A 14,209-nucleotide genomic window follows, 5' to 3' on the forward strand; every position below is an offset into this window, starting at 1 on the left:
GCATTTATTGTGCCGAAGAACAAATTTTGTGCCACATTACGTCGAATGAGCGTGAAATGTGTAAAATCTAAATTGAGGGTCAAATGCATTATCAAACCTTTAAACCTCACAGCGCTACTGCTGATTACTGCGCCACCGGCGACTGAAAATGGAAAAGTTTATTGCTCATTACATTCGAGTTGCAATTTAATTTTGTCAGTACTTTCTCCTCTTTCGGTCCAAATTAAAACTCGCGTAATTTCTTTTGAACTCCCGAAATTCAAATTCCTCTTTAAAAACGCGCACTGCATCAAACGGTGCTCTCGAGCTTGGTATATTAGAACGAGAGAGGAAATTTAGTTGGCCCTTACAACTCCTCCAATATTCTTCCCGATGCAATCGTTATCGTGTCGCTTCCCCATGGCTTCGCTCCTATGAATTTTTTAGACTTAATTTTTTTCACCCGTAAAAATTCCCCTGAAATTTCGTTAATCCATCGTACTCGGCGTGATAATGATTTTAATTTCGAGTTGGAAATTTTCGCACGGAGTTAATAACACACATAGTTGGGAGAAAGTTTTGGATTATTCAGCCGAAATTATCTTTGCTTCCCTTCCAGCGGCTGCACGTACATATACTGTGAGATAAAATAGTTTCATCGAGGAAAAAAGGTGCGGATGGAGTTGAAATTCCCACCAGCATTTAAATAATTGAGGACCTATTAAAATATGTGACTCCATGGCAATGCAAATATCGTTATCAAACGACGTCCGATCAAACTTAGGGAGAGAGAAAAGGACGAAAAGTACAGCGAGATTTATAATTCATTTGCCGATGCTGTACCCTAGAATTCTATAAATTTTCACGAAGGTCGAACCAACTCGATCGACCTCTTTTTTGCTTCCCTACCTGAAGCGGCGCAAGCCGAGAGAAGGGAAAAATAAGGTCATCGTGGCTAGGCGCTGTGTATATTATTACCCGGTGGTCTATTTCAGGTGGTCTAACTCGATAATAAAGGGTACACCTGTCACGCTGTATTTATAGACGAAGGGGAGGAGGGTGGATTTTTCACGGCTGGCCGCTCGCTGCGAATAACCCGAGCTCACCTCTTTTTCACCCTCCTCTGCCTCTTCCTTGTGCCGCGCATGTAACCACACGAACGTGCCCTTTTTCCCTTATAGATTCTCGGTCGCTTTTTATTTATTACCGTCGCCGTGGGGCATTGGCGCACTTTACACTGTGAGCTTTTGTGGAAAAAGACTTGCCTTACGATCGCTAAGTATCTTTTTTTTTTTTTCTCACTCGAGAGTTATAAAAATTTACTCGTCACTTTTTAACAAAAAATTGTTACCCTAACGACATGAATCTCCCTTTCACGTCCCAATAGAGCTCTTTAGAGCTCATCACTCTCGCAATTAAGTACCTTTTCCATTAAAGGCGAAAGGTGTCGGCTGTACGAGAATTTTCGCGCTGCCGAAAGACTTTGGTATGCGTAATGTGACGACGGAGCGACGACCACCTGAAAAATTCACGTTCGCTTCGCGCTTCCGAAATTAACGGCTGCTATTCATTTGATACATATATATACATATCACCCGAGATCGTAGTTTTGCGAGGTTTTAATTAACGCGGGGGTGTACGTCGCTCGACTTTGTCGTCCCTGAATTTTAAGCGACTCCTCCTCACTCTGGCGCGGGACGAAAAGCTCGCCGCTGAAACTACGCCTAATCGTCTCTCGCGGACTTGCGAATAATTGTTTTACAAGATTTTTTAACAATTTCTGGTTAGTATCTTTTTTTTTCTTTCAAAAAATTTAGTGCACTATAAGTTTTTTCTGGAAAATATTTTTTCTTAAAGTATAAGTAAGAGAGAACAAAGTGTATTTTTACACGTTTTCTTCGTCTCTTTTAAAATGTAAAAATCATCCCTCGAAGAAATTTTATTTACCACCGTGTCCTAAGTAATAGAAAACAAATTGGCCTCTTTTGTTCATTTATATTTTGAGAAACCCGTGGAGTTGAAGTAAATTTTATCGTTTCTTCACGCGATACATTGATTAAAAGCACTAAAATATCGTGTTACGTGTTCGATGAGAGCCTCGTGTTTAACCATGGCAGTACCACGCTGTACGTTCGCATCAGCAAATCAAGCCATTCCGAGCGATGAAACTCACTCGAATCACAAGCGAAACGAAACGAAAAACTGTTTTTTCGAGCAGCACCGGCAGAGAGAACTCTTTACTCGATGGAGAATAAAAACATTCAAAGCGATCGGTTTCTCCCTCGAAGCACCGGCTCCAAGTGTATTTTTAAACATCAATAACCCTCCCCCTCTCGGTACAGCAGTGGAGCACGCGGGGTAGCGTCGAATTACTCGAGCTCGATAAAACCCAAAAAGAGCGAGCCCAGCGAGCGAGTGAGCGATAGCTCCAGTGAAAACTCGAGAGTGGGAGGAAGGAAAAAAAAAATCCTCTCCTATAACGCCCGCCACTCCACTGAGAGACGCGTACATGCGAAAACATGGAGGGATCGGTACTCTCTGACGAGAGAAATGATGCCGGTGTCCTGATTTTTTCGTGCTTACTTCGAGTTCGAAGGGGCTCGAATAATCTGCGGGGATTTTTTTTTTTTTTTTTTTTTTTTTTTTTACCTAAAAAAGTACCAAAACATGCAGAGCCATCGGCCAGAAGAATCGGGCCATTAACGCGCGCGTGGTCACCTCCTTTGTGTGCGAGTTTTTCTTTTTTTTTGTTTTTTTTTGTTTTGTTTTTCAACGCAACTTTGACCGAGAGAATTTGCGCGTGAGGGTGCACGGACATTATTTCGGGCAAATTTTCCATCCTTTTGAGCGCATATGAAACGGACGAACGATGTGAATTGTTTGCGGATGAATTGCCGTTCTTTTGCTTTCTCTTAAGGATTAGGCTTTGAGTACATTAGGTTTGGATTTTTTAAAATATTTTATTTCCTTTGGACTAAAATTGCGTCCACAAATTTGTTAAAAGTGGCGGAAAATTCAAAAAATTGATTTTCATCAAAATATCGTTAACTTGCATTAAATAAAGGTGTTGGGAACGAAAAAGCTTACTGTTCTAACTACAGAAACAATACTAGTTAAAGAACTAAGGGTTTAATTGTTCGTTGTAAACACTAAAGCTTTTTTTCTGTTGTTTTTTTACTAGAAAAAAGTATCCTGGACTCCAGCTGAGAAAAATTTAATTAAAGTGAATAAAAAAAATAAAAAAAGAAGAAATGTTGATACTGCGAAGGGATATTTAATTTGAGATTGAAAGCATGGAAAAATACGAGTAAACAAAAAAAAGTATCAAAGGGATTGTTGAGCATTAAGTCGAATCGGGTTTTATGGAATCAATGCCCCCTACACCAGTCGGTACTAGAATGGTCATTGTAAGAAATAAAAGCTACAGGAACAAAAAATGCACTACAAGTAAAAAAGTCCGTAAGTTATCAAAAATACTACGAGGAAAGGTACTGCCTAAAACATCTAGAGGTATTGTATTGTTTCAAATTTATAAAACACACGACGTTTGTAATGAAATTGTATCCCCGATATATATTTATCACCATAGTGAGAAGTTAAATTATACCAAGCCTAATATTTTGAGTAAACAATTTTTTTCAAGTTTACAAAATTTTTATTGATTTCCTAGTCTTAAAAAATTAACTAAAGAATTTAATACAATTTTTATTGTTTAATGAGATTAAAATGCCTTTTTATTGAATCTCAAACAGATCTCAAATGTTTCGCTTGAATAGCTGTTTGTCAAAAGATACTTTTGAAAACGAATCATTCGAAAATTCCGAAAAGATTACGATCTTTTTCACGCGGATACTTCTGTGGCATTCAAATCGGTTGTCAGAGAAATTGAATGTGATAAAAACGGGAAAGTTCGAAAATATGAACTAGGGGCGTCTTTGAGGAGGCCCATAAACTGTTATGGTACTTGGCAGTTTTATACGCAAAGGAAGCTGTTTACGCCAGGTAGCCACGGCTGCGATAAAGCTGCCGACAACTCGACAGTTACGGGGTGACATCGCAACTCGCAAAAATATGTCTCGAAATTCCAGGCTGCGAAATCCCGCAGGTGAAAAATCCAAAAAATGCATTTGATCCTCCCCTGCGACGGTGTATCGCTTTGCGCGCTCGCGTCCTCGCATTTCGCGCGAAATCCAATATTCTTTATTCTCGCAAAAACGTCAAATTCTTCTCGGAAAACTATGCACCATTCAAAGTGAGCCATCTTTTCTCATTTCCCTGCATCTATTGGCAAAATATTTTCTTCCGCGATATTGCATTCAAATGCATACGTCTTCTGGATGAAAACGAGCACGCAAACGCGAAATCCCTCGATTATACAAACAATTACTCGTACCAGTTTAACTTTGTATCTTTTTTCGTCAGCACTTTGACTTCTTCGCCGCAATCCTTTCGTTAGTTTTTCGGTTCACGCAACCAAAAACCCAGCCAGACTCTCATCCCGACTCGAGTCCTCTTCTCCCGATTGTCCCAATCGACGCAATTATCTTCTACTGACAGGGAAAAGCCGTCGACCCGTGTACTCTCACGTCCAGCGCCTACTAAAAGCTCGAGCTTGCGTACACCACCTATTATCAAAATTTCATTAAAGATATCCGTCATCCGCCATTGAGATTCCGAGCGTTGGTATCGTAAAAGTCCACCTCGGAGGTAAAACCTGGCCAAATCGACGTGCCGCTCGAATATTCAGGGACACCCCGTTGGCAGTGCAAAGCAGGTAGCGGCCATCAAAAGCTCGCTCTCGCTGGAACTTTTTACGGCGAGGGGTTCGGTGCAACTTTTTCCCCGGGCTTTTTCGATGAAACACGCGCTCGTTCCCGTCTAATGTTCCCCTCCGCCCGAGGCGATCGCTCGAGTTTTATTTTACGAGGAGCGCCGATCGGCCCGAGAGTCCTGTTTCTCACGTGCGTGCGTGTGCTTCGCGGCGAAATTTTTAATTCAGGATCGCGTGCTGCACGAGATTTCTTTATGATTTTTCTCTCCGGTGAAATCGACCGTCCGACCAAACGCGGGTACTTACTACTTGGAAGATTTTTATGGTACACGCGCATCGGAAACGAGCGATATGAAAAATTTAGGGATCCCCTGAACTTTTATCACTCGTACGTAGCGACGAGGTGCCGTTTCGCGAAACTGCTCGGCTATCTCGTGAAAATTTTGCGGTCCCGATAGATTCGACCGGGGTACCGCTCTCGTAATGGAGCTCTAAAAGGACGCTCGTACAATCGTTGTTTTTCGATCGGTGAGCAGGGGGGGGGGTTGGATATATACATTTTTTTTTTTTTTTCATTTGATAAAAAAGAGCATATTGTGTAAATGTATTTTCCAGAACTTTGATGAAATGAGTAAGGGTGAGTGAAAAAAAAAACTTACCGAGCAACGATGCAAAGACCATGACGAAACAGGTGCCCAGGTAGACGTCGATGGACTTGACGTAGGAGATTTTTGGTAGCGCCGCGTTGGTCGAGGACATGAGGGTCGTCATGGTGAGCACAGTGGTTACTCCGAGGGAGACCCGAGCGGGGGTCGCATGTCGGTTTAGCCAAAAGCTCACCCACGAGATTATGACGATCAGACCCGAGGGTATGTAGATTTGAATCAGGTAGTAGCCCATCGAACGGACGAACTGGATCTCGCAGGCCAGTCGCGAGTAATTACCTGTGAATTAGACAGCAGAGCCACGTGTTCGAGTTCCCCCTTATTGCCAATGACCCAGCTTGCTTTGTTTTTCATTTATTCGTTTCATTGTTTGCTCTGCCCTTTAATATATCATTTTTTTTTTTTTTTTTTTTTTTTTCATACGCTTTTTATTCCCCTTTGCCTCTGTAGCTTTTTACTTTGGTGCTTTTTACACTTCACTTTGCCTTTTGTCATTGTCCAGCGTATTTCTAGCATATTTCGCTGGTGGGATTTTTCTTACTTTCACTCGGATGTCGGAGACACGAAAGACGATGCCACACATGTGTCGGAAATTGTGCCCCCTGTCGTTGCTGACGTCCATAAACACTTTTCTCGTGGGTTGATTATGAGTTTTGAAAAATTTTCTCATTTTTAGGAATTGAGTATATCCTGACGGTGCTTACAGAGCGACTAATAAAACATAATTTCTCATGACCTAAAATTCGTTTAGAAATTCTCGTTCTAATCATTGCCTCCTCCACAATTTTCGCTCGAAACAAAACTACGGGCGGAAAAAGCGAGAGGATAAAAGTGCTGCGCAAAAAGAGGCCCTTATCGACTAGAGCGAAACGAAAAAAAAAAAAAAAAAGACACGACAAAACAGAGTTCTCATGCTCGTACGTACGCGGGCACGTGACCCAATTTCGTTTTGTTCCGCGTTTACGCTCGAATTAACCAGCTGTATCGGGAGGCGAGAAATCCGAAAAAAAAGAAGGACTCGGTACGGGAGATCCTCGAGAGGAGCAGACTCCCCTGGCTAATTATCCGTCGATATATTTTTCATGCTCGACTTAATTAAGGGTTTCCCCGATGGCCGGACTTAACGTAGGGAATACTACTTGAATAATATTTCAGTATCAAATGCTGGCGATTTTTTGAAATACCTTTGTTTCTTTTTTTTTGCACTGGGAGATACTGTAAAACGTAATTGGAGATCATTGGATTATCGGATTAATTAAGAAAGTTGGTTGGGGAGGGTTATTGGGGAGAGAGGGTTGAAAGAGGGCGGGGACAGAACTTTGAGTCAAGTTACTCGACAATCAGAGCTGTATTGTTTCGTTTTTCGCTCGAATAATCATAAAATTGTTGCGAAATTGTAATACATGTTTGGACGAAGAATAAATAATACAACTATAACCTTTTGAAAAATTTCAATAGTTCAACAATAAATTTACAGGACACGTTCTCCCACTCGTGAAATGAAAAACAATGCAAATTCACAGAACGAACGAGAACAATTAAGCAAATTTCAACTGATGTTGTTAAGCAAGTGTGTGGCCAAAAAAAAGAGCTTAATTTACAGGGAACGAGTCGCTCATTCGATGAATATTCATGCTTGTTCTCTCGGATGCGGCAGAGTTATATACAATGTATGTACAATAATTCGGGTTGAAAAGGTATCAACTATATGTGTGGGCAGTTTTTGTTTCACTTTGTTTTATCGACGGGTGGTTTGCGCACAAAGGTCCCGACGGCGTGATTTATCCCAAACATTTTCCGGTCGGTCACCGCAACTTTCCGCGCACCTAAATTTGTAAAAATCACGCCCATCAGCTTTATTTCCGGGAGTGCCGAACTTTATTTCCGCTTCGCCTCGACGGCTGGAGCTTTGTTGTAAAATCCGAGGTTGGAGTGGGTGGGAGAAAGACAAAAATACTGTCGCCACGTTGATTGGCACGGGTTCTTCTTTTCCCTGGATGTGATTCTTTGGGAAGCGGAGAAAGAGGAGGCGGGTCGTGGAGGCGAAGAGAACCGGTGCATTTCTGGATGCACCGAAGCAAAAGGATTCAAGGAAGTCAGTTCGACGACAGGGGGTGGAAAAACCACTCGCTATTTTTCTCGACAAAGACATGTGGGAACCTTGGATAAAGGACCACCGGGAAACGTCTTGGCGCTGGATCGCTTGCGAAGACAAGAGCTAAAAATATTTAAGAAATCTCGTCCCACGCTACAAAGCAACCAGTCACCGGCAAAAATGAAAAAACAACCCCAAAAAAAAAGGCCCACTCGGTGAGTCATGCATCCGTCTCCTCCTTCCCTTTCCATCATTGTCATTCCCGAGATGCAACACACAACCAACAAAGAGGAGGAGGGGGAAGCAGCACGTAGCCGAACTTGAGAGGCACAGGGTATTCAGGCGGTGTCGCACGACCTGCATAAACGAGCTCCAGCGCGACTAAGCCGGGCAGACTCCCTCGTCTTCCCTCCTCCTTCGCTCTGACTTTCGGAGTACTGTGTTCGAAGGTATACAGGTATACATAGGAAAATCCGGGCCAACGACGATGACAACTATACTCCACGTAGCGTAGGTACAATAGCGCTTACATGGAGGAAAAGGGAGGGGGTACGCAGTAGCTGCTGTTTATTTATGCGCGGCTTGCCGTCGTGCCCCCACCGGTTACTGCAACTTCCAGAGTGGATCGTGTCTTTTTCTCGCTTTTTTCGAAGGGATCACTCGGTCTTGTTGTTATCTCGATCGAACCGGGGGGTGGAAGAGCAGTTCTGGTGGTTTATCGGGTAGGCAGGGAGGAAAGCTCATTAAAGGGGATGCGGGGCACGAAAGTTTTTTCCGTACTCTGTTTCCCGTGGATGCAGCGGGGGGATCGGTGATTCTTTACAGTGGGGAACTTTTACTTAACCACGAGTGGGAGTCCCCGTGAAATTTTCAAGTGCTTTTGACGATCGGATGCGGGAAAAAACCGCGAAACGAGCAAAAAAAAAAAAAAAAAAAAAAAATGGCCCGGAGGAGGGAAAAGATAAACGACGTGCGTGGGGGAGAGAGTTGGGCTCTTTGGTAAAAGTTCTAATTTTTTGGGAGCGATAAGAGCCCGGGGAGGGGGGGGGGAAGCAGCCGTTTAATCGTGATTAATACGGCGTATTCGTTTTGCCTCGAAGAGAACTGCTTATTCTTAATTGAGGACATAATTTCGCGGTGGAGGTTTGCTTGTTTGCTCTCGCGAGAACTTTGCGTTTCTGCGAATGAACGACGGTCGTTTAATCAAGTCCGCGGGATGTGCTCTTATATATCTATGCGAGTGCATATATATATATATGTACGGGTGACAGCGCGCAGTTGCTCGGAGACGCGATAACGGAGTAACGGATGAGACCGAGAGGTGAAAAAGACTGAGAAAGTATAGTTGGTACGTAAGGGGTGAAGGGGAGGGATTCCAAGGCTTGAGTGCTACGTTGGGAATTAATGGCTTTTGAAGATGATGGTAGTTTTTGCTTTTCAAAGTGATGAGCATTGTGATTTGTTTTGTTTATTTTCCAAGCGATCACTCGTTTGAAACCATTGGGAAAATTACCTCCTAATGTATAGTGTGAACAGGAAATAGAAAGAAAAATTGAATGGATCTGTATTTCACCTAAACACATTTTGAAAAATATTTTGTGCAATTTTTTGTAAATGGAAAAAAAAAAAAAAAAAAGTAGAACTTGCCTGCGACAATGACAAAGAGAAAAACGGATTTTCGTGACAGTGTGCATAAGAAGCAGAGGAAGATTTCTGATTTTCAGGAGAAAGAGAGAGAACGATGGCAATATTTTCATCGTTTCGGTACAATAAAACGAATTCAAAAGAAGCAGAGAAGTTTCCCCGTGGGGAGAGGAGGAGGAGGAGGATGATGTGTCAGCGGCAGGAGTCGGGAAATTTTCTATGATATCGATTTCAAGCGGCGCTGGCAGCAACAGCAGCACCAGCCAACTTGTCTGGCAAACTTTCGCGCACACACACACATACCCACACGTGTGTATACAATACACGTACGAGAATCAGACGCAGATATGATTTTTCGTCCCTCTCTTTATTTACGTGCGCGAAAAGAAAGTGGGAAGAATCGCTTGGCTTTATCTTTTAGCCAAAGGTTGCGCGAGATTTTTGAGTTTCCCGGAGGGCCAGAATTGGAAAAGTGTACATATTATACACGTACACCAGCGTAGGTATAGGTACATTTGGAAAATGAGATTTTATACCTTCGATCGTGTGTTTTTTCCCTTCCCGCGTCTCCGTGTATTGATGTTTACTCGGAAATCGAGTCAAGATTCTTCTTTTTCCTCTCTTTCAGTAGAGCTGCAGGCAAACGCGCGTTATATTCCGGTATCGATGCCCCGGCGAACATAATATTTCAGTTCCCTTCGTTTCTCTTTTTGTTTTCTCGACTTTATTTGTCCGTACTGTGTGGCTTTCGTTTTTAAATTATAATTTCTGTACCTGATGCCGAGCTCACTGTGTTTGCTCGTTTTATCATCGAGCCAAGTGTGTGCACGTGTGCGTTGCTCGTGGCGAACTGTAATTGAGTACGAGAGTTGATTTTACGTGTAACTAAAAATTTATAATGATTTTTCTCATGATTTTTATTTTATTTCATCAATACACATGGTACTCGACTTGAAGCAATATAATTTTTCGATTTTGGATAAATACAGTTTCCGATGGACCAAATTCTTTCTTTGTTTTTTAATTTGAAAAATGCACGAATTAGGTACTGGTATTCGTTATCCGCGAGCGTTTTATAATTTTTTAAGGTATTTTTCTGACTAAAAGTTGACCCGAGCAGTCTGCTTGAATCCAAGAGTTTTATCGTAGAAAGCATTTGGCACCGGAGATATCAAGAAGTAGATTTTTTTTTATAATTTCCTTTCGCTTCGTTTTCGATCAAAAAACTTTTTGAAGAACTTTTACTTCCTCTCTGCGTCTTTCAGAAAACGCGAGAAATAAATTTTTATCAAACTATAGACCCAGAGGGTTTAATACGCATGAGATTTCTGTTGTCATTAACAGTACGCAAAGCCGTCCTGATTAAGTATTTAAACCTATTTTACACGTTCATACATTTTCGTATTTAATCCGTTGAATAAATATTTCATGATTTTAATAGCAGCAAACAGCATCAGTTTGGAATTGAAACAAATTTTCAATTTAAGTGATTATTTAACAACACAAGGTTTTGTTTTTATCGATCATTGAATTTAATTTAGAAGGTTTGATATTAAATTTTTACGTGAAATAAGCCATAATATATTATAGGTCTAAATAATGATGATCATGAAAAAAAAAAACATGCAATAATGTATTTAAATTTAAAAAAAAACCCCCGATACATTTGATTTTAATTTCACAAGATATTTTAAGTACTCCTCTCTTGTACAATGTTAGTCTCTGTACGATTCAATCTCAACAAATTTTGAAAAAAGGCCTTTTTCCCCCGAGAAAAACCTTACAAAGCACGTACGGCCAGTCAGCTAGAGCGAACAAACGCAGATGACAAAAATACAGAGTAAAATTTAGAAAGCTCAGCACACACGAAATACGTAATTAAACAAAAATCTATAAAAGAGAGAGGGAGAGGGAATCCAATCTCCGTTCCGTCGATCGTACCTCATCCCAGCATTCATTAAACATATCCTCCTCTTACTCTTTTGTGAGAACACAATCACGCTCCTGAACAGATTTAATCTAAAAGATGCAGCACGCGCCGATGTCGATAGCAACTTGTTAGCCTTGTATTCCTATGCATTTGCAAATACGTGCCGACACATTGCGCACTTGGCCCTCGCTCGAGATCAAGAGCAAAAGATATACGCTCGCAAGCAAAAGGGTAAGGACTTTCTGTTGCTCCCGCTGCTCTTGAGAGCACGAAAATCGAGTTTCCGCCGGCGAATGGTGATTACTACGATTACCAGATAGCGAGCACGGGCTCCTTTTGCGTATATGCCTGTGAAAGGGCTCGAGCGCAAAATCACGTTTCATCATCTGATGTGGAGTTTTTTTCTTTATAATCAGGAAAAAGATGGCGCATCTAGTTTTTTTTTTTTTTTTTTTTTTTTTTTCCTAAAACGAAAGCACGAGGGACCCTCGAGCGAGGAGCAGAGGATCGGCTCTGGAAACTTCGCAAAGCGGATACAGCAGTCGAGAGTTGGGAGGAGAAATTTTCGCTTTCTCCGTCCTGAAGGACAGCTCGAGATACTCTTCTCGCTTGCGAGTGGAAAACGAAACGATCGCTGGAAATTTGTCTCTGGAACTGTACGGGACTGAATGGGAAAACAGGGGATGAAAGGAGCAATAGATTTTACGGAAGAGGCAAGCAACAGAGGACCTCCAAGGAAATTTTGCAGGGTGGTTCCTTGAGAACAACAACTTGGCGTGACGAAAGATTTCATATATCGTCTCGAGAAGTTAAAAATCCCCAATCGAGATCTTAATTTCGTCTCGGGAATCATCGATTTTTTTAAATAAAAACTGTCGCGTCTTGGCTAGCTTATGGGGTGCTAGTAAAATCTACAGACCAGTATACTATTTTTTAACTAAGTAAATAAAAAATGGGAGTCGATCGGTCGATGTTTGTTCTTCCATGAAGTAGAATTTCGTGTGAGGTGTAGTCGAAAATGGTCTGGGTCGCATCCACACTGAGAGAAAAATGTGATAAAAATTAGTGTACTGGAATGATAATCTCTGGTGTGATTTCACCGTCCAGGGACTTTTTACTTTGGCCAACCTAATTCTTACCATTTCGGACAGTAATTTCTATTCTACAAACAGTAAAAATCACTATTCTTACAACAAAAATCACTGTTCCAATAGCAAAATGTCTCTAGACGACAGAACACTACCAGATCACTATTCTAGCACAGTAATTTTTATTATATTTTTTTCTCTCAGTGCACACTTGGCCGTGAGACTCATTCGGTAAGTTATTCAAGCCGTAAATTAAAAATTCATAATTTCGAACACCGCGTTCACGATGAGAGAAAGAAGAAGGTTTGAGGATAGGAGAAACTCGGGCATTGATTTTCGATGCGGTAAAAATTTTAATTCACGTGGCATGGTATGTGCGTAAAAAAAGGGTCATACTGCTCAGATATGGAGGGAGAAAAATGAGCAGTAAATGGAATCTTTGTCCTTTGAATATTCGAGGATACGCGTAGGACGATTTTCATATTTCGCAAAGCGACATCTTTGGCTACGCGCGTTTATTCCAGGGTCGTAAAATTCGAGCTCCCCTCGATCATATCGCCCGCGCGCTGTAAACACGAAGATTTTTCCCAATGCAAATTGCCCTTTTTTCCATTCGCCTTTGGCTCTTTGCACGACAAATACCAAAATCGAAGGGGGTGCGCTGATCCGATAGGAAGAGCTGGGACGACGAAAAGCGAGGGGAAAAACAAGTCGCGTCTGTACCACATTCGTCACACGATCCTCTTTTATTCTTTTTTTTTTTTTTTTTTTTTAACAAATACCTCCCATGGACAAAGTTTACAGATACTCGGATTTCCAACCCCCAACTCGGTGTCCATGTGCCTGCGTACGTAACTGTTTTTTTTTTCTTCCGAGGCAAGCTCGTGAATTTTTTATCGCGGTATGTGCTGTTTGTGGAAGTGGCCTGATGCTACTGGGTTTTAATTTTTTAAGGCTCTCATTATTCGAGTAAGTTTGTTTATAAAGTGGTTGAATGTTGCTATTGATTTAGTACAAGAGCATCAATGTGATGTATAACTGTATGATATTATTGACGATTTATCCAAAAAAACAACACCAGGGGTCATCAATTTCCAACGTGGCATGAAAATACAAGTATTTGTAAGTATACGTATATTGTGTTTGACATGGTATACTACATGTATAGTTACACTGTATCGGTACCGTAACAATAAGTTATTATAAACTCCGTGTGAGATCCTAGGTGATGAGTGGGGGGGGGGCGGGGGTCGAGGGGGTGGGGATACTTTACCGGTGGTGAGACTAATCTCCATGGCGCGCTGCCGATGGCCGAGGACCTTGAACTGGGGCAGACTGACGTCGTTGCTGACGCCGACGCTGTTGAGGCCCTCGTTCCACTTGTAGCGGATGTCCCTCATGGTGTAGCCGACTGGAAAACGAAACAGAGACCCCCGCTTGCGGTTTGGTATACGCACCTCTCTCACAGTTGTTTTCTATTTTTGTGTCTCATCTTTTCTTTTTCATGTTATTTTTTAACTTTTTTTTTAATTTTTCAAACTTTCTTTCTCGTCGTGCTAGAGGAGGGCTTCGAGGGGGGGGGGGCCTCCTTCAACTTACCTCTGAACTCTACTTTCTTTCTCAGTATGGCTTTTCGCTCTAGCCTTACGATGGTTACTTTTACTTGTTACTTTAAGGCGATACCAGTGGTTTTGCGCATAGCGACCGGCTACTTTTGTTTCCTCATTTAGAAATTAGAGGCGAGTTTCGTCTACAGCGTCCCTTGCGACTGCGCAAGTTTTTGGACCCTCCGAAACTTTTCTTACATCATCGAACACAAAGCTCATTTTTCCCTTTTCGTTTCTTTGCTAATTTTGTGGAAAATGAAAAACAAAAACAAAAAAAAAAAAAAAAAAAAAAACAAACATTTTGGTGAGTCGTAAGTACGTTTTGACAGCATACGAGTTATACGTTCGTACAGTATCTCTTCGGTTTCCGACTTGGATGGAATTTCAAGAAGAGATGGAGATCGAGAGAAAAACAGGTGTACAAAAAACA

The 14,209-nt window shown here is 41.6% G+C and overlaps 1 protein-coding gene across 6 annotated transcripts in view; it reads right to left on the bottom strand.

The window, feature by feature from the left end:
• Positions 1-14,209, bottom strand: part of Rdl (Resistant to dieldrin) — a 133,444-nt gene that overhangs the window by 11,416 nt on the left and 107,819 nt on the right. For 4 of the 6 annotated variants that reach the window (XM_089594078.1, XM_089594082.1, XM_089594081.1 and 1 more), the window contains 2 exons: positions 13,446-13,583; positions 5,410-5,694 (listed from right to left, as the gene is read on the bottom strand). In XM_089594078.1, the coding sequence (XP_089450204.1) occupies positions 5,410-5,694; positions 13,446-13,583 (423 nt within the window). The remainder of the gene's footprint in view (positions 1-5,409; positions 5,695-13,445; positions 13,584-14,209) is intronic. The other 2 variants (XM_089594083.1, XM_089594080.1) reach the window with 1 other exon arrangement.

The sequence above is a fragment of the Copidosoma floridanum genome, unplaced genomic scaffold (assembly GCF_036245765.1).
Source record: "Copidosoma floridanum isolate Cflo_tuat_1 unplaced genomic scaffold, Cflo_Japanese_pri ptg000020l, whole genome shotgun sequence".
Lineage (NCBI taxonomy): Eukaryota > Metazoa > Arthropoda > Insecta > Hymenoptera > Encyrtidae > Copidosoma > Copidosoma floridanum.